The 23,875-nt window shown below is 53.4% G+C and overlaps 1 protein-coding gene across 2 annotated transcripts in view; it reads left to right on the top strand.

Moving 5' to 3' along the window:
- The window catches only part of PCSK7 (proprotein convertase subtilisin/kexin type 7), a 68,730-nt gene extending 44,887 nt beyond the window's left edge, over positions 1 to 23,843 (top strand). For both annotated transcript variants that reach the window (XM_048827622.2, XM_048827621.2), the window contains exons 9-16: positions 976 to 1,143; positions 2,487 to 2,594; positions 7,284 to 7,386; positions 15,524 to 15,680; positions 16,631 to 16,725; positions 17,692 to 17,785; positions 19,183 to 19,300; positions 20,485 to 23,843. In XM_048827622.2, coding sequence (XP_048683579.1) covers positions 976 to 1,143; positions 2,487 to 2,594; positions 7,284 to 7,386; positions 15,524 to 15,680; positions 16,631 to 16,725; positions 17,692 to 17,785; positions 19,183 to 19,300; positions 20,485 to 20,904 — 1,263 coding nt within the window. In that variant the 3' untranslated portion in view covers positions 20,905 to 23,843. The remainder of the gene's footprint in view (positions 1 to 975; positions 1,144 to 2,486; positions 2,595 to 7,283; positions 7,387 to 15,523; positions 15,681 to 16,630; positions 16,726 to 17,691; positions 17,786 to 19,182; positions 19,301 to 20,484) is intronic.
- Positions 23,844 to 23,875: the final 32 nt, after the last annotated feature.

The raw sequence follows: 23,875 nt of genomic DNA, 5'->3' as shown, positions 1-23,875 counted from the left end.
TAGACCACAGAGAGGAAGCCTGTTCCAGTGATTCAGGCACTAACCTAGGATTTGGGAGCCCCCAGTTCCATTCCCTGCTTTGCCACGGTCTTCCTGTGTGACCTTGGGCAAATCCCTTAGCCTCTCGGTGCCCCAGCTGTAACATGGGGATGGTCACCCGGCCCTGCTGCCCAGGGGTGCTCAGAGGATAAATAAATTAAAGACTGAGGTGCTCACTGTGGTGATGGGAGCCAGACAAGTGCCATAAATGGGTAGACGGGCCCAGTGGAAGAACAGCCCTCGGAATGGCTGCACCCCTTCTGCTTCTCAGTGATGCGGCTCCTTGTCAGACCAGGCCCCTGTGGCCTTGAAGTTGGTTCCCCCAACCTCTGAGCCCTTCCTCTCCATTTCCAGCTGTACCTCATGGTCCCTTTTATCTCATCTTGCCCGTGGGAGACAAGGAGCTATCTTGGCTGTGGCGAAAGCAGAGGAGGGCTCAGTTCTGCAGGCCTGTCCAGGAAGTGTCCTGGGAGCCCTTGTCTGTGTGAGCAGTGGGTAAACGTTCAGGTTGGCACCCAAACCTCTGTCTGCTCCTTTGAAACCCTGGGCTGGAAATGTGGCTTCTCGCAGGGTTAGGCCTATTCCCTGGCTGGGACTAGGGGGTGCGTTAAGACGAAACATCATCTGAAAAAGCCCCCAAGTGATGATTTGTCTTCCCTAGTTGCTTGGCTGAGGTTCAGCTTGAGCGTTGGGCAAATGGTCAGGAGCATTCGCTGGGCCCAGTCTGTACCCAGGGCTTTTTTTATTGGATGTGTTACAAGCAAGGTGTAGCCTCCATCGGCCGGTGCTGTAACCTGACTGGAGAGCGAGCCAGGGATGTGAGAGTGATTCCTGCGTGCACAGACCGGTGTGCACGGTGGCTCACGCGTCCTAAAAGCTCTAGCACTCTGAAGGCTGCATCTGACCGGAGACGTCTCTTTGGCTCTTTCTTTCAAGGTGACTACAGACTGGAATATGGAGAAAGGCACAGGATGCACCGAGGGTCACACAGGGACTTCAGCTGCTGCCCCCCTGGCAGCCGGCATGATTGCCTTGATGCTCCAAGTGCGACCGTGTCTCACCTGGCGAGATGTCCAGCACATCATTGTCTTCACAGCCACCAAGGTGAGAAAAGAGCTCCTTCGAGATGTCCCCCCTAGTTCCAGCTGCGCAGAACCTCCAGCCCCTCGGCTTTCTCTCCTTGGCCCCTCTTGGCGAAGGCTCCAGGGCATGCTGGATGGGTCTGGATGGGCTTGAAGAGTGAGCTCACCCTCTATCAATCTCTCCTTTTCCTTGACCCCAGTGGATGGATGGCTTTTCCCCTCGCCCCTTGTTCTCACCAGGAATGTGCCTGAGGCAGACGGTATTCTCTGCTGTCACCGTGATAAATGGAGTATTTGTTCCATGCATTCCTGAATCTGCCAGGATGCAAATCTTCAGAGGTATCCAGGATGAGCCTGCGCTTGGATAGTACATGAGCCGGGGTGGAGTAGGGTGGGGGTGGCGGGGTCGAGATGATACACCCGCTGGAGTTTTTGCAATGGCCCCTAAAGTGCTTCGCAATGCGAAAGCAGAAAGGCCTGATTCGTCTGATGCAGTCAAGGAATTCTGAGTCTCGGAGACAGAAAGAGTGGGAAGAGCTCCTTTTGCAAACGTTACTGCTTGCTCGGTTCTTATTCAGGTACAGCTCCCACTGACTTCAGGGGGAGTTTGACTGCAGAAGCAATGAGTAGATAGTGAATCTGAAAGAGGCATCAGTGGTTGGCCAGCAGTCAGGGTTTCTGTTGTACTTGGTGTGTGTGTGTCCTGCAGTTTATGTGACACAGTGAGATAAAATTTGCTTTGGCGTAGGGTAACTTTTTCCACAATTGGAGACAACCGCTGCCAAAGCGCTCAACCCTGGTAAGTAATGGGACCCAGATCTGATCTGCCCCAACTCGCGCTGATTTAAGTGATTGTATTTATTCCTTTGAAACTGGCCTTTAGACTTTCCAGGGGCTGCAGTCTGGGCAGGGAGGGAGGAAGGGACCGGCTGGGATATTTCAGAGCAGAGGCATTTTTGTCTTTTGCGCTGTTTGTTTTTCTTTTGAAGAGCTAGGAATCCTGGCTCGGTTGGGACTCAGTTTAAACAAAGGGCGAGCTGTCCTTTCTAATCAGGCCCCATGGCAGAGCCAGAGTTGGCTTTGTTGCTGTTACCATTCACTTCTGAGTCTCTTCTGCAAAGTCTGCTGGTTAGGCAGATGCAGCCAGGTTCCCCCACGTTCCAGAGGGTGGCTTAGGTCTGCGTTTGCAAGGTAGGGCCCATAGGTATGTGTGCAGCAAGGATAGGAGGGTGCTTCCCCAGTTCCCCCAGTCCTTGCGACCCTTGTCTTTGCGTAGCTGGACATTAGCTCGCCCTGCAAGAGGCAGGTGTGTCCCCCCCAGCTGAGTCGCTCCAGCCAATGTGGCTCCCTCTGGTTCCTTTTCAGTACGAAGATCGTCGCACCAACTGGGACACTAACCTGGCGGGCTTCAGCCACAGCCACGAGCACGGCTTCGGCTTGCTAAGCGCTTGGAGACTTGTCAACGCTGCCAAGGTAACTCATGGCTGCTGGCGTCAGGCCCATCTGACAGGCAACCCCGTGGGCTCCCCCAGACACGCCCTGCACCTGTGTCAAATCCAGCCTAGCAACAGCTTCTTCCCCGTCTCCGGCTCCTGATGGCCTGGCCTAGGTGTTTCCATAGTGCCCGTTACTGTGGGCGCTGCCCGGCTGGCAGCGCTGTGGCCAGGCCATCCTGTGTATAAGAGACAAGGGCAGAGGCTACAATAGACAGCCATGGGCCTGGGCCAGCGCTCCTCAGCCTCAGGACAGCCTGAGGTCAACTCCCACCTCCCAAACCTCTCACTCTCCGTGGCCTTCCCCTCTGAGTGAGCGTGGGCGTCCTCGGGGCTCTCTTGAGACGGGAAGGTCCTGTCGTTTTGGGGGGAGCTGTGAAGTCCTTTGCTGAAGGTGTGTATGAAGTGTTTCCCTCAGCAGGGCAAAGCTTTTCTAACAGAGACTCATGTAGCCACTCTGGTATGGTCCAGTGCAACAGGGCTCAGGACTGGCAGTCAGGAGACCTGGGTTCTAGTTCTGGCTCTGCTACTGACCTTGGGCAAGTCACTTGCCCTCTCTGTGCCTCAGTTTTCTCCCGCTGTCCCATTTTGTACCGTCTGTGGATGGAAAACCCTATATGAAAGTGTCAAAGTCAGATTCAAGACTCACTGAATTTGTCAGACCACTCTGTTTATTAGCAAAGCGCTTTGCCAATGCACCCAGATATATGTGAGCCTTCTGCAAAAAGCTCAAGCCAACCCATTTATACAGACAAGCCAAAGCCAATCTAACACAGGAGACAAAAGGAAGCAGAAACTGACAAATATACATACATAGCTTATTTGCATACTAACGTTTACCAATCTCCTAGCTCAGTAGGATCTCTAAGTTAATTAGTTTGAGGACCCATTGTCTCACACTCTTTAATGTTTCTCTTCCTGACAACTATATTTCAACAAATCTTTCAAGCAGCATTTCTTTAATGAATTATAATTTCAATATAATTCATTCTACTTTTACAAAAGCTATGTATTTTTACTGATAAATTGCAGTAATGGGGAGAAAAGTGCCGATGTAGAAGTGGTCCCTGCTTCCTCAGCAGGTCGGCTCCCTGTGCACAGTCTGGGTTAGAGCTGGCCGTTGTGATATGGTCAGGTTTGGCCTTTAATACTGTCTCGCAGACAAGGGAAATAGAGCCCAGACAACCTACTATACAGTGTGTGCACAACTGGCTGGAAAACCCTACCCAGCGTCGTCGTTATCAGTGGTTCACAGTACAGCTGAAAGGGCATATCGAGTGGGGTCCCGCAGGGATCTCCTCAGTCTGTTTCTTTTCAATATCTTCCTAAATGATTTGGATAATGGCATAGAGAGCACACTAATAAAGTTTGTGGACAATACCAAGCTGGGAGGGGTTGCAAGTGCCTTGTAGGCAGTGCCGGCCCCAGCTTTTTTGCCGCCCCAAGCAGCAAAGAAAAAAAAAGAAAAAAGAAGAAGCAGGGCCTGCCACTGAATTGCCGCCGAAGACGCAGACGTGCTGCCCCAGTCACGAACAGAATGCCACCCCTTTCTATTGGCCACCCCTGGCACCTGCTTCCTTCGCTGGTGCCTGGAGCCGGCCCTGCTTGTAGGAAGGGATTAGAATTCAAAATGATCTTGGCAAACTGGAGAAATAGTCTGAAATAAATGGGATGAAATTCAATAAGGAGAAATGCAAGTTTTACTCTGAGGAGAGAACAATCAATTGCACAAACACAAAATGGGAAATGACTGCCTAGGAAGGAGTACTGTAGAACAGGATCTGGGGGTTATAGTGGCTCACAAATGAAATATGAGTCAACAATGTAATATTGTTGCAAAAAAAGCAAACATCATTCTGGGATGTTGTGAAGGAGCAGAGAGGCGTCTGCCAGGCACAGCAGGGGTTAAAGAACACCTGTGGGGTCAGCTAGCCCTGCCCCCTCCCCCCTCTTATACCTGAAGCCAATGCCAGGCCTGGAGGGAGGAGAAAAGAAGGGAGACTGGCTCAGTTAGGGGATGACTGGCGAAGACGCAGGAGCTCTCTGCGTCTCTGCCTGAAGGCACAGATGCAACCTGCCTGCCAGCACATCCACTGGGAGCAAGTAAGAGTTTCCCCTGCCAAGGGGAGTCTACCACCAAGCCCCAACTGTAGGGAGACTAGCAGGGCCATGCCCCAAACTAAAGAACTTACATAGGGAGCAGCTCAGACAACAGGTCCTGAGGCCCCCTCAGCTGGGAGCAAGATCCGTCTCCCCTGTCTAGGGGTGTGAGTGGCCATGGATTCTGATCTAAGACCTGAGGGAAAGGAGGGCAGGTCTCCCACTCCAGCCCTTAACAATCTAGCCACTAGGCTGCCCTGCCACTCAAGGCCCCATAACAGATGTATTATCAGGAGTGTTGCAAGCAAGGCATAAGAGTAATTCTTCCGGTCTACTCATTGATTAGGCCTCAACTGAAGGACTGTATCCTATTCTGGGCCCCACACTTCAGGAAAGATGTGAACAAACTGGAAAAAGTCCAGAGAAGAGCGAAAATGATTAACAGTCTAGAAAACATGAGCTATGGGGGATAAATTGAATAAAATGGGGTTTGTTTAATCTGGAGAAGATATGACTGAGGTGGGGGACACAATAACTGTCTTCAGGTATGTGAAAGGTTGTTATAAAGAGGAAGGTGATAAATTGTGCTTATCCACTGAGGTCAGGAGAAGTAGTAATGGGGTTAAATTGCAGCAAAGGAAAAACTTTGTGTCAGGATAGTTAAACACTGGAACAAATTCCCAGGGGAGATTGTAGAATCTCTGTCATCGGAGGTTTTTCGGAACAGGTTAGACAAACACCTGTCAGGGATGGTCTAAATAATACTTAGTCCTGCCTGAGTGCAGAGGGCTGGACTAGATGACCTCTCGAGGTCCCTCCCAGTCCTACATTTCTGTGATTTCGATGTGTAGAATGAGTTTCCATGCATTTTGCTCCCATTGGCCCTGCAGAACTAGCCCAGCCCAGGGAGTGGGAGTTGGATTCTAGTCTGACTCGTGTTTCAGCAACAGAATTATTCACTCAGTTCCAGTGCAGCATCTGTAATGCTTGAGAAGAAAAGTGCCAAGCTTGATGCTCAGATCCCTGGGGGAGACAGCAGCACTGGCGGTTTAAGACAATAAAATAATAAAAAAAGAAACATTATCAGAAAAATTTGAGTAGGGATCACAGAGACCAGTAAACACAGACCCCCTCGCACACAGACATGCTGTTCAGAGCAGAGCTGCACTTTAAATGTCTGCTCTGCTGAGCCTTATCCAAGTCTGCCTCTCTCAGAGACTCCAAAGATCAGTTGCATAAAGAGGACAAGACTGTGGCCTTCCTTGTAGGGTAAGTGATACGTTGACTTTGGGGTCAAACTACAAGGATTCCTGCTGCACCGCCTCACTATACGGCTGCTTTGGGGATGAAGTCATGAGTCCTTAGGCAAGTAGTGCAAACCTGCCCCTCTTTCAGAACTCTATATATAGCCACAGGCAAGAGGCTTGTTTATGGAAGCCGTCGGGTGTGATTCACGGCTCTGGGGGGGGCGGGTTGTTGGCAGTGCGCAGCGGGATGAGGCTGTCGCACCTTCTCTTTGGGCACCAAGCTTTGTGACATGGCAGGACATCGCCAAATGGCAGGGGAACCCGGCATTCTCTGGAGGCAACTGCAGGTCTCCAAGAGCTGCTGTCCTTGATTGTTTGTGTGTGTGGCAGTGGAAGGGGAGTGCTTAAAGCAGGGGCCGGGTTCTATTCCCTGTTCTGGAACTAACTTGCTGTGAGACCTTGGGCAAATCCCTTCACCTCCGTTTCCTCGTCAGTCACCCGCTCAGTAGCATGTACAAAAACAAGAGCGCTCCGCCAGCCCCACCCTAGAGGGGGCACAAGGTGTCCGTGGTTTGCCAGAATCACACCTCCCCCAGAGTACCGTACTCAGTGGATTCTCTCATGTTAGTGTTCTCAGGCTTGTCTCTCTCCCTGTCTTGCTCAGAGAGGGTATTTAGGTGTCCCTGGGTAGGTGCCAAAAATCTTGTTCTGCTGCCCGAGCAGAGCCCTGGAAATCCAGGACCTGGCTGCCTTAGTCAAGGGCCAGGCTGCTTCAGTGACTGAGCAAATTTCACTTCCCCTGGAAACACCCTCACAGGCAAAGCACCTATGTTTCTGCGCCGCCCCTGCTGGTTCCCCTCTTCCCAGCCCAGCAGGCTGAGGCGTGAGCCAGGGGACGTGCCCCCAGTCACTCGGCGTGTTGGGGCCTGGGCTGAAAATGGAACCTGGGAGTCCCGGCTCCCAATCGCCTGCTCTAACGGATGAACCTGTGTTCCTTCTGTTCTTCAGTACAGTCAGCCGGCCGCCTTTTCTCCCCTAACATGCCTCGACAGCTTCCTAACCCCCCCACTTCTCCCAGCATCCCCAGGAAAGGCCCCAGACTTAGGTTCCCGCACCAACGTGCTGCAGTGGCTCACTGAGCTGTTTCTAAATACTTAACAACCCCGTCCATGAATGCCTGCAATAGATCCATTATTGACGAGCCCAGCCGTGGAGAGACTCGTACTTAAAGGCTTATGTGTTAATGGCTAGGGAGAGCAAGGGTCTGGGGAGGATTCGGATGCTTCAGGATGCCAACTCTTCCCCCGTCTCTCCTTCTACAGATCTGGGAATCTGTCCCATACTTAGCGTCGTACATCAGCCCTGTTCTAAAGGAGGGCAGGACCGTCCCCCAGGTCCCTCAGGCATTGGAAGTCACCTGGAATGGTAAGCACACCATGCCCCCTCTATGGGGCCCTGTCCTTGTCTCTCAGGCAACCTGCGTCCACACAGAGGAGTACAAGGCCTTGTAAACCTCCAGGTCACCAGCTCAAATCAACAGCTGGGTGCTGGCAACCAAAAGTTGCTCTCGCCTGCTGCCTGCTGGCCGGTGTGAGCTGAGAACGGGCCCTAGAGACCCAGCTCCCCTCAGGGGTGCACCACAGCACGGCGGGGCTGGGGCCCAGGGGCTGGGGTGTATGTGCAGGGCTCACCGTGTCTCCTGGACTGTCAGTCCTCTGCCTTTCACCTGCGCTGAATTCACCTAATAAACCACCCAAAGCATCTGCCTGGGCAGAGGGCTCCTAGAGTGTAACAGAGGGCAGCAGGCAGTGTGACTGTGCAGAGAGAACATCGTCCGGTGACGAAATCGGAGCATGCGGGGGCGAAGGCCCATAACGGGGAGATTGAGGGAACAGCAGGGATCAGTTTTCAGCGGTGCTGGGAAAGGAGCTGGAGATGATGCCGTGGGGAAGATAGGAAAGCTGTTCTGGGGTAAGGCTCTCACCCCACAGGCAGGGTGTTTCTCACAGTGAAATAGCAGTGTTGGGAGCTGCCCTGTTAAGGGGTAGCATTGTGATGAGCAAGGTCTGTGTGGGTGCCCGGGGGCTGGAGCGATACCTGCTGGCAGGATGAGAGTGCCCCGCATCACTAGAGGGCTCCGGCATGGCCAGGGAAGAACTGATCAGGGTGAGCTGTCAGGGGAGCTTGGGACAACCCCAGGCTGCAGCCAGCCATTTCCAGGATCTCAGGTCCCAGCGGGGTAAGAATGGGCAGAATTCTGCAGGGATGCTGCCAGAGCAGGGGTAGCTGAGCCGAGAAGAAAGGAAGCCAGGGCTAAGGTAAATGTGCCTGCATCATGCTGGTCAGAACGTGGCCCTCGGAGACCTCCAGCCAGATCTGCCCCTGCCCTAGGCAGCAGCTGCCAATCTAGGGACTGCCCATCCCAGTGTGTGGTTCTGTGCAGGCAGCCAGTGCTGGGATCTCCTGGTGGTGGTGTCATGCCACTGAGGATCCAGGATCCCCTCATTGTCTGCTGTGCTGTTTGTTTCTGAAGGGTGCTAATAAGCAGTAGGGCTCCTTCTCGCCCATCCAACTGGAGACGAGAGCAGGATGAAACAGGGAACCCTGGAGAAATGGGGGAGGCAGGATCTCTTGCTGGGTGTTCGCTCATGCAACATCTGTGGGGTTGAAACCAAAGCAGACCGAGTTCTCCCCTGCTGGGCGCTGCACCGTGGGAGGGATGCAGGGACAGGGATGCAGTGCTGAGAGGCTGGAGATGGTGCCAGAGCAGAAGCCTGTCCCGGGGATGGGAGGGACAGATTGGCCTCGCACAAGCCCAGGAATTTTAGACTGACTATGAAAGAGTTAAGTATCCCAAGAAGCCTGATTCTTTCCTTTCTTTTTGAGACTGCTGCTGCTTTTGTTTGTTGAGCTGCTTCCTCCCCCTCCCCTATCCCCTGCGTAGGATTAGTTTAATAAATTGATGTCTTTGGAAAGGCAGACAGGCATTAGCAAGCTCTTACGGCAGGGCCCAGCACGGCGGGGGCTGGGATGCGGCCAGACCTGTTCAGTTGCCTTTGACCATTTTAGGTAATGTTGCAGCTCCTGACTTGGCTGGCTTCTGTCAACATAAACAAGGCCCTTCTCCAGTGCTGCTACTAGTGGGAAGGAGAGGCCCAGAAGTAAAGTTGAGCCAATGTGGTGCAGCCCGGGGTTGCGGGGCTTGTTTTCCTTCCCATACCAGGAGCCCCCTTGCCACGGGCTCACTGGCCAGATGTGCTGGTGTGTTTTAGTCTGGCCTTGCTTTCCTGCTCACCGGCCACCATCCCCTTTCATTGTGTTTTGCCTTCATGCATGATGGGAAATTCCTTCTGCACCCACTGAAGTGACTGGCGTTAGCCATGGCTCCCCAGACTCTCCAGCAGGGGGCGAATGTGCGCTTAAACCCTTGGCTCGCCCACTGATCCCGGGAGTTCATCCCATTCATGAGCCTGGTGGGAGCGGCAGGGCACAGAGGAGCAGCCTTCCTGGTCCATTTCCAGTGCCTGCTGGTCCCTGAAGTAGGGACAGGGGGAGCCCCTATTACAGGCATTGCCGAGCGACTGACCTGCCAGACAGCTTTGAATCCTGGTGCTGCCTCTGGCTTCCACTCGCACCCTCTGGCGGGCAGGGAGCCCCCTGCTTTGAACCCACTGTATCAGGCCCTGGTGAGGCGCAAGCTGACGGAATGATTTCCCCCATGGTCACACAAAGGGTGACCTCCCCGTCAAGGGGGCCTCCAGTCTCCAAGTCCTGGGCACTAACCGCTTGGCACAGGATGGGTCATGGGGCAGTGGGCAGAGAAGCTCATCTGAATGGTTTTCATGGCTGCTTGCAGTTTGACAGAGCTCAGCATGAAAGCCTGGGTTGGCCGTGACCCGCTATTCGAAGGTCTCCCTGAAATGACTTTGAAGCATCAGTGGATTTGCCAGTAGACAGGTGTCCCTATCGCAACTCTCCCTTCCGCCCCAGCCCTGGCCCATAGGGGTCTCTCCAGGCCAGGCCTGAGGCACCTTGGCAGGAGCTTGCCTGGTTAATTTGTGCCAGCTCTGGGGGTGGGGGGGAAGAGTCCGTCCCATGTCCTTTCTGAGCACTGAATTCACACACCAACGTGACACGCAGAGACCTGGCTGCCCAGTCCAGGGAAACATGAGTGTCGGGGCAGCCCCTGGAGAGACCTTGTAAAACTGCAAGAGAGAAACCAATCCTGATCCTGGCAAACAGGAGACAGGGTTGTTTTTTGTTAATGGAGTCAGGTTTGTTCTCAGTCTGTAAGACCCTTAAAGATCATGGTTAAGAGAGAAAAATAAGGGAGCTCTGGCAGCTCTGAGAGCGTTGCCCTAAAAGGAATTCTAAGTTGAAAGTGCAGCAGCAAACAAGATTCTGGGAAATGCCAGAAGAGAGAGACTTGGGCAAAATATGTCCGAAGGAATGCATGCTCTGCATTCCGCCCAGGTGCCCTGGGGACTCCCCCGGAGCCTTAACTCTTCAGCGCAGGCACAAATGGAGACTGAAACTAGTACTACAGAACTGACCTTGTCACCGTACACGTGAGAGGCCTGCGTTGCTAAGGAAGCCGTGTGTGAAAGCAGCCAAGGAGAGTCCTTAATGCACCCCCTGGTCCTGTAGCTCGGGAAGGGGCTAAGGAGGCAGATGCTGCCCTCCTGCTTCCTGGCTGGGGTGGTTCTCGAAGCTAGAGCTGGCCACATGGTTTGGCAAATAGTAAATTTGCCAAAAAATGCATGGAGGGGGCACTGAAACCATTCATGAATTGTTTTCAGAGTAGCAGCCGCGTTAGTCTGTATTCGCAAAAAGAAAAGGAGGACTTGTGGCACCTTAGAGACTAACCAACTGATTTGAGCATAAGCTTTTGTGAGCTACAGCTCGCTTCATCGGATGCATACTGTGGAAACTGAAGAAGACATTATATACACAGAGACCATGAAACTATACCTCCTCCCACCCCACTCTCCTGCTGGTAATAGCTTATCTAAAGTGATCATCAAGTTGGGCCATTTCCAGCACAAATCCAGGTTTTCTCACCCTCCGCCCCCCCCCTCCCCCAAACTCACTCTCCTGCTGGTGATAGCCCATCCAAAGTGACCACTCTCTTTACAATGTGTATGATAATCAAGTTGGGCCATTTCCAGCACAAATCCAGGTTTTCTCATCTTTGCATCCAATGAAGTGAGCTGTAGCTCACGAAAGCTCATGCTCAAATAAATTGGTTAGTCTCTAAGGTGCCACAAGTACTCCTCTTTACAATGTGTATGATAATCAAGGTGGGCCATTTCCAGCACAAATCCAGGTTTTCTCCCCCCCCCTCCAAAAACCACACACACAAACTCACTCTCCAGCTGGTAATAGCTTATCCAAAGTGACCACTCTCCTTACAATGTGTATGAAAATCAAGGTGGGCCATTTCCAGCACAAATCCAGGTTTTCTCACCCACCCCCCCCAAAACACACACACACAAACTCACTCTCCTGCTGGTAACAGCGCATCCAAAGCGACCACTCTCCCCACAATGAAAAGGAGTACTTGTGGCACCTTAGAGACTAACCAATTTATTTGAGCATGAGCTTTCGTGAGCTACAGCTCACTTCATCAGATGTTTACCGTGGAAACTGCAGCAGACTTTATATACACACACACACACTTTCCACGGTAAACATCTGATGAAGTGAGCTGTAGCTCACGAAAGCTCATGCTCAAATAAATTGGTTAGTCTCTAAGGTGCCACAAGTACTCCTTTTCTTTTTGCGAATACAGACTAACACGGCTGTTCCTCTGAAATCTCCCCACAATGTGCACGATAATCAAGGTGGGCCATTTCCAGCACAAATCCAGGTCTTCTCACCCCTCCCCCCCCTACAAACTCACTCTCCTGCTGGTAACAGCTCATCCAAACTGACCACTCTCCTTACAATTTTGTGTGTGTATGGGGGTGGGGGGGATGTGAGAAAACCTTGATCTATGCAGGAAATAGCCCGACTTGATTATGCAAAGAGTTGTCACTTTGGATGGGCTAGCACCAGCAGGAGAGTGAATTTGTGTGGGGGGTGGAGGGTGAGAAAACCTGGATTTGTGCTGGAAATGGCCCACCTGTTGATCACTTTAGATAAGCTATTACCAGCAGGACAGTGGGGTGGGAGGAGGTATTGTTTCATATTCTCTGTGTGTATATAAAGTCTGCTGCAGTTTCCACGGTAAACATCTGATGAAGTGAGCTGTAGCTCACGAAAGCTCATGCTCAAATAAATTCGTTAGTCTCTAAGGTGCCACAAGTACTCCTTTTCTTTTTGCGAATACAGACTAACACGGCTGTTCCTCTGAAACCTCTCCTTACAATGTGTATGATAATCAAGGTGGGGCATTTCCAGCATAAATCCAAGTTTAACCAGAATGTCTGGGGGGTGGGGGGGTTAAGGAAAAAACAAGGGGAAATAGGCTACCTTGCATAATGACTTAGCCACTCCCAGTCTCTATTTAAGCCTAAATGAATAGTATCCAATTTGCAAATGAATTCCAATTCAGCAGTTTCTCGCTGGAGTCTGGATTTGAAGTTTTTTTGTTGTAAGATAGTGACCTTCATGTCTGTAATTGCGTGACCAGAGAGATTGAAGTGTTCTCCGACATGGTTTCCAGCCATGAATTGTGGCTGGAAAAAATCGATTCTCTCTCTCGAAAAAGTCAAACTGGTTCATTTCAACCCTTTCAAAATGGAACATTGGGATGTTTTGTTTTGAAATTTAACTATATTTATTTAAAAATAAACAACAAAAAAGGATGAAAAACACCTGAAAAGGAAACACAACGAAAACCTGAAAATAATTCATTTCTTCTCAGGGTCTGGTGGTGTTTTGTGTTCATTTCATCGGAGGTGTTTTTGGATGCAAAATGAAATGTTCTTTTTCTTTCAGTGAGTAAAGCGAAAGTTTTGCTTCAAAATTCAGTTTTGCTTCAAAATGAACCAGAATTGGGTTTGGATTTTTTTGGTTTGGCCCCCAAACTGATCAGTTATTCCCTCGACTCTGTTAGCCACCCTTAACTCTGGTTGAAATCTGCTGCTGTCAAACTCTCTAGCTGATTACGGTTTCTCTTCTCGTTGGTAGCTCCTCTGGGGAGGCAATATTGACTAGTGGTTGGAACTGTGGACTGGGCGTCCGGACTCCTGGGTTCTACTCTCAGCTTCGATGCTCACTCACTTGCCACTTTAGGCAAGTCATTTACCCTCCCCATGCTTCTGGTTCCCAAGCTTTATTGGAAATAAAGATGCCTCTAGCTGACTGGGAGGTTGTGAGGCATAGTTCACTGATGTTTGCAAAGGGCTTGAAGATCCTCGGGCGAAAGGCACCAGCAAGGGGCAAAGGATTATTATTGCAGTTGCTGAAGATGGAAGGGTTCTTCTTGCAGCCCTGAACCTTGACATCAGCTTCCTCCTCTCCCTGCTCTGGAATTTGCAGTCCCTGAGTCAGGACTATGTGGAATTTTTGTGGTAAACTGGCCTGTCTGTCACCTTGAATTCAACCCATCTGTTCCAAAGGCAGAGTGTGTCACGGTGTACCTAGGGACAGGGCATTTGAATCCCTGTGGGGAAGGGCTGGAGCATTCAGCATGCAGCCAGGGCTGGGAGCTTGTGACATGCAGCATTTCGCTTTGACTGCAAAGTTAGGTGAGCTGAGCTTTCAGCACCTCTGACTGTAAGAAGATGCAAGGAAGCGTCTTGTCATGGCATGACCGTCACAGTGGCACACGCAGCCCTACTAACTTCACAGCACAGGCACACGGACTGTTTCGGAGGGAGAAGAGCATAGATCCAACTCAGGCCATCTCCTGGGCTTTGCAGGAGCAGCTGACACGTTATGGGATATCAGAGAAGCCTCCGTTCTTTTGGGTACAACATTTCTGTTAGTTGCTGCCACTACTTTCTTCAGTAGTTATCCGGCACCACAAAACCCCTCTCCCAACTCTTCTTTCAAATCTGCCGTTTCCTGCCTTTGCTGTATATAGTAGCCAGAGCTCAGCAGGAGTCACTCTGCTAAATCCATAGAAAGAACAGGAGGACTTGGGGCACCTTAGAGACTGACCCATTTATTTGAGCCTAAGCTTTCATGAGCTACAGCTCACTTCATCGGATGCATTCAGTGGAAAATACAGGGGGGAGATTTATATACACACAGAACATGAAACAATGGGTGTTACCATACACGCTGTAACCAGAGGGATCAGGTAAGGTGAGCTATTACCAGCAGGAGAGCGGAGGGGGTGGGGGGGGGAGAGAACCTTTTGTAGTGATAATCAAGGTGGGCCATTTCCAGCAGTTGACAAGAACATCTGAGGAACAGTGGGGTGGGAATAGTTTTACTTTGTGTAATGACCCATCCACTCCCAGTCTTTATTCAAGTCTAACTTAATTGTATCCAGTTTGCAAATTAATTCCAATTCAGCAGTCTCTCATTGGAATCTGGTTTTGAAGTTTTTTTGTTGAAGAATTGCCACTTTTAGGTCTGTAATCGAGTGACCTGAGAGATTGAAGTGTTCTGCGACTGGTTTTTGAATGTTATAATTCTTGACGTCTGATTTGTGTCCATTTATTCTTTTACATAGAGACCGTCCAGTTTGGCCAATGTACATGGCAGAGGGGCATTGCTGGCACATGATGGCATATATCACATTGGTAGATGTGCAGGTGAACAAGCCTCTGATAGTGTGGCTGATGTGATTAGGCCCTGTGATGGTGTCCCCTGAATAGATATGTGGGCACAGTTGGCAACGGGCTTTGTTGCAAGGATAGGTTCCTGGGTGAGTGGTTCTGTTGTGTGATGTGTGGTTGCTGGTGAGTATTTGCTTCAGGTTAGGGGGCTGTCTGTAAGCAAGGACTGTCCTCTGCTAAATCCAGTTATTCTGCTTTGCAAAATTGTGCAAAGGAAGGATTTGTCTTTGGGAACAAAGCGCATCTGCAAAAACTCCTAACGCTGGAGGGAAGCTCTGACCAGGTACCACCTGTGTATCTGTTTAGGACAAACTTCCTGCATTGGTGGGAAGACAAGCACTGCATTCAGGTGGCATGAGAAATTCCCACTGGAGCGCCCACAGCCCAAGCCACACAAGCCAGGCGTGAAAAGGCAGTGTAGTCACCACTGAAGGACCGCAAGCTACGGAGCTGGGTGTACAGCCCCCTTCCCCTGATGGTGGGAGGGGACTGAGAACCCTTTCCCAGGCCTGGCTGTTTTCCCACAGCTGACATGGGTGGCAAGGGGCTGTTAACAATGAAAACGGATCAGTCCGTGGGAAGTTGAGACACTGATTGCAGAGCTTGGTGCCCAGAGCACCTGAAATTCGAAACCAGAGCAACCTTGCTGCATGTGTGGGCACTCGGCAGAGAGTCCGGGTGAGAGGTGTCTAGCATGTGTCTTTCCCACGTGTCACTCCATTGTGCCAATGCAGCGTGGGGCGGTCTGGGGGGAGTGTGGAGCGCTGATTGTGTGTGTGTCCCATTAACCAGCCTGCTGACACCTACACGTCTTTATTCGTTACCAGTCACAGCAGCCGACCTCACCTTGTCTGGCATGAAGACCTTGGAGCACGTGGCAGTGACCGTCACCATAACCCACCCTCGCCGTGGCAACCTGGAAATCAAACTCCTCTGCCCCAGTGGCATGGTGTCCAAGATTGGGACCACCAGGAGCCTGGACTCGTAAGCAGCGCAGAACTCTGCTGGCGGGGGCCGCAGGAAGGGGTGAAATGGGCTTGGGGGGCAGTGATGGGTGACTTCCCAGGTGCTATAAAGTCTGTGGGTCTGGAGGTGAAAGAGGGGGCTGGGTGGACCATGTGCAGCAAGGGCATTTCCATGTGGGTCGTTGGAGAGAAAGGGGGTAGTTGAAAGCCATGCAGGTAGTACAAGGATAGCACTTTATTAGCTCAGGAGCTTTATTAGCTTCTGTCCCTATGTGAGCCCCATGGCCCTTTCCAGTCCCAGCATCTAGAAGCCCAACATACTGCTTTTGCTCCACGGGTGGGGAGGGGGAATTTCCCAGGATCTCCCTAATTGACTCCTAGCCTGCTCCTGCCCTGTATTAACACAGACCTGCTGGCCATGGAAAGCTCCACTCCAAGCCCCCCAGAGCCCAGCGAGTCCGCTGCAGGTGAATCTAGACAGAGCCGTTTCTGTCCATCTCTCGGGGGCAATGCAGGGAGTGGGAGGGTGTTAATTAGGTACAGCTCCCAGGTTCCTGGCCAGTTCTCAGCACCACCCTTGGCATGAGCTCTCTCTGGGCTCCGTGTCCCCAGTGAACAGGGCCGGTCTCAGAGAAAGCAGCACAGGTAGGCAGGCAGCACTGGCTGGCCCCGCTCAGCTGGGTTGAGCTGGTACCGGCCAGTGTCCCTCTCTCACCATCCAAGGTAGAGTGGGGAAGCTCACAGGGCAGTGCCCAGAACACGCCTGGCCTGTGAGTAGAATCTCCACGCTCGTGCCTGTTGGCTCACGCAATACGCTCTGGACTGAGGCCAGGGACGCCTTGGCTGCCAGCTCCTGACCTCCCGGCCGTCTCGTTGGGACAGAATCTGTTTGCAGACCTGACGCCCAGACACAAAGCGCCCAGTGGCGTGTTTGTTCCTTATGGGGTATTTTTCTCCTCCCTCTTGCAGAGATCCCAATGGCTTTGCTGACTGGACCTTCTCCACGGTGCGGTGCTGGGGGGAGGAAGCTCAGGGCATGTACAGACTCATCATCAGGGATGTCGGTAAGTCCCTCCCTCTCTGGGAAACAAATGGTCCTGGGCCTGTTGTCGACTTTCGTTTGACTCTTTTGTGTGTCAGGTCCTTGCCCAGTCCCAGAGCCTGCAGTCTCCTCCTGCCCTGCAAGGTGAATCCATTGACTGCTGCTGAGTTCCTGGGGGGAAAGGCCCATTCCCTTCCTGCAGGACAGGTGGGGAGTGCAGGCCCCAGGGCTGGATGTAATCCAGGCAGGTGCTATATTAGCTGGTCTTCTACAGCTTCTTCTTCCCCGCTCCTCTCTCCTCCCCCACAGCACCCCTGATATTCAGCCCTCTGCAGCCTGCACCTCAATCCCAAATCTCATCCTTAGCCCTCCCTGCCGTCCCAATCCTGTGCAGGCCATCAGCTCATTCCTGCCCTGCAGCACCTCCTGCTCATCCAGGCTAGGGCCTCTCCAGTGCAGACGGAGGCTGCTAACTGTGGGGAGGGGCTGTGCTCACTTTGGGCTAGGCTGAGGCTAGTCGGGGCCTGAGTCCGACTGGAGCCCAGGCCTCCAGAGCAGGATGGCTGGGTTGGCTGTGCCCCCAAGGTCTCTCCCTGCTTAGGACCTGCTTTATTGCTGGCAGAGCTGCTGGGTCTAGAGCCTGGCAGCGCATTTTCAGTCTGATGTGGGCACAGATGTGCGTTATCTGGACGCTGTGCTGTGGGCCTTCCCATGAGTCGTGAGGGCAGCAGTCGTTTATGTGCCACCCAGCTGCTGCTGAGACCATGTGCCCACCACATGCTTCGGCCCATAGATTACAGAACAATCCCGAGAACATTGATTCTTTCCCAGGCTAGGAGGCACAAAGGGTTCCCTTCCCCCGTTCTGCAGGCAGGCTGTGTCTGCACTGGAGAGGCCCTGGCTGTGTTTGCAAGCAGGAATGCCCATTTCTTTGGTACGCTGCAGCAGCAGGTGCCATGTGGACCCAAGTCTCCGTTTGCTTTTCCAGGGGATGAGACACTGAAGACAGGGACATTGAAGCAGTGGCAGCTGACGCTTTACGGCTCTTCGTGGACTACGGCGGAGATGAGGGAACGGCAAAGGTACGGGACCCGCTTTCACAAAGGCGCTGTGAGGCCAGGCAGCGGGGTTTTCGTATGCGAACAGGTCAAACAGCCATGGCCCAGGAAGCATCAAATGAGGCAGAGGGAGCTGCATGGAATCTATTCCTAGCCGCTCAGTGTGCAGCTTGGCATTTCTGATGAGGGTTGCTGTAAGCCTAGCTCCCAGGGAGAGAGCCCCAGGGCTCTGTGAAATGAAGGGAAATTCAGGTCTAAAGAGAGGGGGAGTCTGATTTCTTTATCGCCTCAGATATCCGAGCTGCTGCCCTTTGGCTTGCAGCAGTGTCTGTAAGCACCGCAGAGGCTGGTCTGGGGTGCTGAACGTAAAGAAACTCACAATTGAACCTGGGACCATTTCCTGGTGAGGGGAAGCAGGAGTGGGGGTTGTATCAGCCAGGAGATGGAGTCAGGACTCACTGGGCTAGGGCCTGCAGCTGGTCCCATTGAATGATCTGCTGGGTGATTTGGCTGGCTGCGCATGGGAACTTTCTGGCTGCTGAATGGATCCAGCATATGATCCAATTCTGCCTGGCAAGTCCTGGGGTGCACAAGGCCCTCACAGACAGCCTGGCCTCCAGGGCCAGATTAAGGAGCAGCATGGAGGGCTTTAGGCTGGTGGATAGGTGACAAATCACGTATTTTGATCAATTCAAATACCTTTTCCTTTAACTCTCCTGCTGCCTGTCAGACTCATTACCAAACATGCATTCTGGCTGCTGAGGGGGGCACAGATAGTCCCTGGGAGCTGCCAGTGCTTAATCCTGAGTGTTGGGGAGATCAAAGCCAGCAAATGCTCTGATGGGAGCAGAGCACCTCCCTGCAGGGCTGGTGTCTCTTCTAGGAGCTTAGACCTGAGCAAAATTCGACCCCAGGAGGAGAGGAAACCTGCTTTCCTAACCCACAGGTCAGGGCCCCTGGGATGGTCTCCTGCTTGCTGGTAAAAACCTGTGTGTCCATACATCCTCTCTTCTCGCATCAGTCCTCTTTGTCTCTTGGTTGTATATGTGTTACTGGCCCCATGGCCAGATGGGACAAACAGGAGCAGGGGAATCTGAGAGAGACACACCTCATCCCATCCTGCTCCTCAGGGCCTGCTACAGCCAGCATATGGCCGTGCTGGAGCCAGCAGCCATTCCCTATACTAGCTGAAACAAGGGGGATACAATCAACTCTTCTCCTCAGCCTCCGTTACAAACCCCCCGCCCCGCCCCGGGCTGTCTCCGGCTCTGACCGCCCCTCCCCGGGCAGGCCCAGGGGATCCCGCGTGCTGGGACCATTCCATCCCATCCCTAGCTCTGTGTTCCTCAGCCCTCTTCCCTGATGGTTCGCCTCTGGGGCCTGTCTGGGTGCAGTTAATTGAATGTGTGTCTTGGCTTCAGGCTGGTGGAGGACGCCATGAGTGGCCAGTACTTGAGCCGTGGGGAGTCCCTGCCATGCCCTCCAGGGCTGGAGATCACCGAGGAGGAGCCGTACACCATCACAGCTAACACCCTCAAGGTAAAGCCTGCAGGGCCTGCCAGGGCGTACACCAGGGGCCCATCTTTGCTTTGGGGAGCTGATTTGGGGACCGGATGGCTCAAGGGGGCAGCAGTGGAATCTGGAGCTTGTCCTCTGGGGCACCAATTCCTGTCCTGTCCAAGTCAGCAGCGAGCCAGAGTACTTAATACTTGACTGCTGGTTGCTGGAATGAGTTGGGGGGCAGGGCATGTCTCAGCCCAGTTCCCACTGTACCCGGACCCACGCGGCAAGAGCCATGAACACTCCTTTGGCATGAACTGCCTGGCCCCGCTGGCAGTCTCAGCAGAAGGCCAAGGGCCAAGGCCTTGGAGCCCGAACTCCTCTGTACCCAGAGGGAGGGTCCCCACCACTGGCACTCGCTATGTTGCGTTCTACGCGGGGACACTGAACGTTCCCATCGACCCTGCTTGTTGGCACTGAAATGGCGGCCAGCAGCCTGCAGAAGATGGGCAGGCCAGGGGCTATCCGCACAGTGACAGTCACTGTGAACGCTGCCCTGGTCCGGCCCTTTGGGCATCTGCCTCCTCCCTGGGCCTTGTGAGCAAATCCCACACAGCAGCTCCTTTCGCCCTGCCCACGATCTCCGTCCATTCACCGTTCTCCTAAAGGGCTAGCTCTGCCCAGTTCTGCTTTCCCATGCCACGCAGCGGGGAGAGGGATTTCCGGCATGTCTGAGGTTTCTCTCCCCCCAACATTAACACACGGGCCCCACTTTGCAGCCCCCACCCTACTGGGCAAGTTTGGAACGCAACTCCCTGGCGATCTCACGTGCGCTGTTCGTTTGCTGGCTTGAGGGATTGCTGTCCAGAGAGACAAGGCTTCTTCCCCAGGTCCCGTCCTGGAGCCCAGCCACTCCACTGAGCTCAGGCTGCTCCTCGGCTAAACCAGGTGTCCCTGAGAGGAAGGGAGCCAGCTGGCCCCATGCAGGTTACAAATCCTATCAGGAAACAAAGCTATCCTCCTTTGCAGCAAACACAAGGCCTTGAAGGAGGTGCAGGCATGTTTGAGGCCCATCCTTGGACTCCCCTGTCAGGCCAGCTGGCATGGCACACAGCTTCCACTGGGGTCGAGAGAGGGTAGGAGAGACTAGCTCTTGGGTTTCAATAGGAGGCTTTGGTTTCTAATGGGGTTTTCTCCTTCCTCTTTCCTCTCCCTCTCCCCAGATGCTCATGTTGCTGGGATGCTTTGCTGTCTTCTGGACTGTCTACTACATGCTGGAGGTTTCCCTGTCCAGAAACAACGTGGTCTTCAATCTGACGTGCAGCAGCTTCCCTGCCTGCCAATGGTACCCCAGGGCTGGGCGGCAGAAGCACGTGGAGAATGGGATGGATATGGAGTCCATCCCACTCAATGCAGGGAAGGACATGGAGGATGTGGAGATGGAGTTGGAGCATCCACTGCCCAGCTCAGAGGCCCCAGAGAACTTAGGGGAAGAGAGAAGCTGGAGTCCCCAAGATCCCAAACCGCACAGCAATGGCCGAACCGCAGGCTTTCACGAAGCAATCCATTCAGGCTCAGCGTATCTTGGCCGGGACCTGGCCTCCGAACTCCTCTCAGCAGACAGGGAGCAGCAGATGTGCTAGCAGGAGCCGAGAGCTTGGGATGCTGGGTGATGTTGGGTCCTGTCCTTCCCTGGGTGCAGGGTGTGGGAGACTTTCCAACCCCCCCACAGAGCCGCTGCTGACTTGGGGATTGTTGGCGTTGGATGTGGCTCGGATGACACAGGCCCACGGCTGAGAGGATGGACAAGCGTCTTGCTCTCGACATTCCCCATCGCAAAGGCCCGTTTCCCTGCCTTTTATAAACAAAACAAGCCTTAACTCATTTTATAATGGAGTCTGTCCAGTGGCAAAACTCGGGGCTTCCCTCCTTCCTCAGCCCTAGGCCCTGCGCTCCTGCTCCCTGCCCGTGAGCACCCAGCATCCGCTGAACTGAGCTTCCTTTCATCTCCCAGGGTGCCCCCCGCAGGGCCTGCCTGCTGCATGGTGCACTCAGCGAGTCCGAGCGCTCTCCTGGGGCTGGCTTTGGAGTGGCACTTTCAGGTGTGGAGAGGGAAGCCAGAAGGTTTCCATGAGGGCAGCCCCCAGACCCTATGGCTGGTGCCCTCCCCGACATGCGTTCTGCAGGCAGGGCACAGCCCTGGGGGAAAGGCAGAGATGGTGGAAGGCTCCTCAGGAATTCTCTCAGAGGGGATTTGCCTAGGGAGAGCCCCAGCTTGACTCCTCTCAGCAGTTTGACCCCCGCACGTCTCCATTGCCTTCAGTGGGGTCACTCCTGGCTGACAGCCCTGGGAGAGTGGTCAGGCCCTTAGTGTTGGATTAGCGGCAGCCCAGCCCCGCGGCTGCGGTACTCGGATGCCAGGGGTGGGTCATGCAGGGTGATTGTGCAGCGGGGAGAGCCTGGGTTCTGGACCTGGTGACTCTCTGGCTCATGCTCTGGGGTTACACCCAGGAGTGGTTACATGTACTGCAGGCACCCCCCGACTTTGCCCAGGCCCAAGCCCCTTGCCAGGAGCCCTGGGGCTGCCCCAAACTGCATTAGTTGAGGAGACTGTCACTCCCTTAGTTACAGACCTGCAGGGACTAAAGGCCCAGCCCTTCAGCCAGCTGGATCATGGCCTGGCCACACGCTGTATTGGACACACTGCGCAGGCTGCCCTGTCTGGCCGCCCCCAGGTTAACGGCTGTACAGTCCCTTCGGTCTTGTAGGGTTAGTTACTTCACTGAATCTGGGGCTGGATTTTCTGACCCAGAGGGGAGTCCAGCCGCACAGCTGTCTCTCTCCACGCCTCATCTGTCTCTTGTCCTCAGCATGGGCACCATGCCAGCTGGCTTGGGCAGCTCGCTCGGGGTGGGTTTTGTACCCAGTGCACTTCATGCTTCCCAGAGCTCGAACCAAGGGTCAGCACCCAGGCTCTGCGAGTGCTCCTGAGCTATTGGGGGCCTTGAGAAATGAGGGCTTGGGGAGGTGATCGGCCATGCCCGCCTGTAACCAGCAGGCTGGGAAGGCGAGAGCTAGGCTGTCCCTTTCCAGAGCCTACTGGGAGGTAGGGCACTGGCAGCCATCAGGTAGGTGCATGAGTTCCTCTCCCTGTGCAGTCATGGTCTTGCACAGGAGTGTGCTGGGCAATGTCTGAAATCCTGGGAGCCCTTAGCCTGTTAGCAGGGGGCAGAGTGAGGCTTCATGCAGTCACCTGCCCCGACAGAAGTGCCGTGCACCAGCTGTGAGTTCCCCAGCCCTGCACATGGTTGGGTTAGCTGGACGGCAGCAGGGGCCATGTGAGCACAGGGTGTGCTGGCCAGCCATCTGTCTGTCTTTGCATCGTGTCCCTTTGGCTTTGTTCCTGTTTTCATGGCACAGGGGCAGGGGGAAGCTCTCACGCCGACCCCCGGGGCCCTGCTCAGCCAGCAACAGCCACAGTTTGGCTGGTGGTGTTTGTCATTTAAGCTCTGAAGATGCTGTCCTCCCTCTTGCCTGCCTGTGGCATCGCCGCTTCAGGACCTGGGCTGTGTCTAAGCCTGCTGCTTAAAGCAGTGGTCCTCCCTGGGAGGAGACCCTTTAACTGCCTGGGTGAAGGCATCCTGCAGCGCGAGAAGGCCCTTTACACAGTGTGTAGCCACTTAGTTGACTGTGTTAGCCAATACGAAATCTAGTGGCCTTGGCTTGGCTGACTGGTGTCTTCATTCCCCCTTCCTCACCCAGCTGCCTTACCCTGCTGTCCGTGTTTTCTGGGCTCTGCCTGCTGGCAGCAGTGGTCTCCGTGCACTGCGCTTGTTTCACCTCCGGCTCTCTTAGTAGTTGGCTGACATTAGCCAGGTAGACCAAATGCTGACAAAAAAATCTGTTTGCCCATTTCCAACAGCAGTAATTGCACCTTCCTCTCCCTGCTGTTCCGCTCCGGCCGCCACGCTCACCCCGTCCTCTCACAAATTAGCAATTGTCTGGCTAGAGGAAATTAAAGGGCCTGGTTTGTCTTGGGCCTTGTGTGCGCATTGAGGCCCGACACAGGGCATTCGCAGCAAACACAGCTGGTTGGCCCAGCGAGTGCAGAGAGAAGGTGCCTTTCCCCCTGTCTAGTTGCTATAGCTTGTCTGCGTCTGTGATTCCCAGGACAGGGCCCAGAGGAAGGTGGGGTGTAGAAGGGTCTGTGCCCCTCCAGATGCTTGAGGGGAAGCCATCGGAGTGTTCCAAGGGTGACAGGACCCCGATTCCAGCAATACATTGCATGGCTGGATGAGCGTGTCACGGGGACTCTGTGTCTCCAGCCATGGCCCGCTCTGCTGCTTAGCACAGTGCTCCTCTGTCAGCTACGCTGAGAGAGCAGATTTTAAATCCTGATGGGTTTTCCAGGTGAGCATTTTAAGCGTTACATTGGGGTTGACAGGTTGGGGGTTTTAGTTGTTTTTGCAGCAATCCATCACAGACAGTGGGAGCTTTTGTTTTTCTAAAGATTTGGGGTTTTATTTTTGAAACAGCAAAGGCCTTTTTGTGCAGCTTTCCAAAATAAAGTCTTTAAAAACCAGACTAGTAGCCGAAATCTTTGTGTGCCAGTTG

The sequence above is a fragment of the Caretta caretta genome, chromosome 22 (assembly GCF_965140235.1).
Source record: "Caretta caretta isolate rCarCar2 chromosome 22, rCarCar1.hap1, whole genome shotgun sequence".
Taxonomy (NCBI): Eukaryota; Metazoa; Chordata; order Testudines; family Cheloniidae; genus Caretta; species Caretta caretta.
This window is presented reverse-complemented; position numbering and strand designations above follow the sequence as displayed.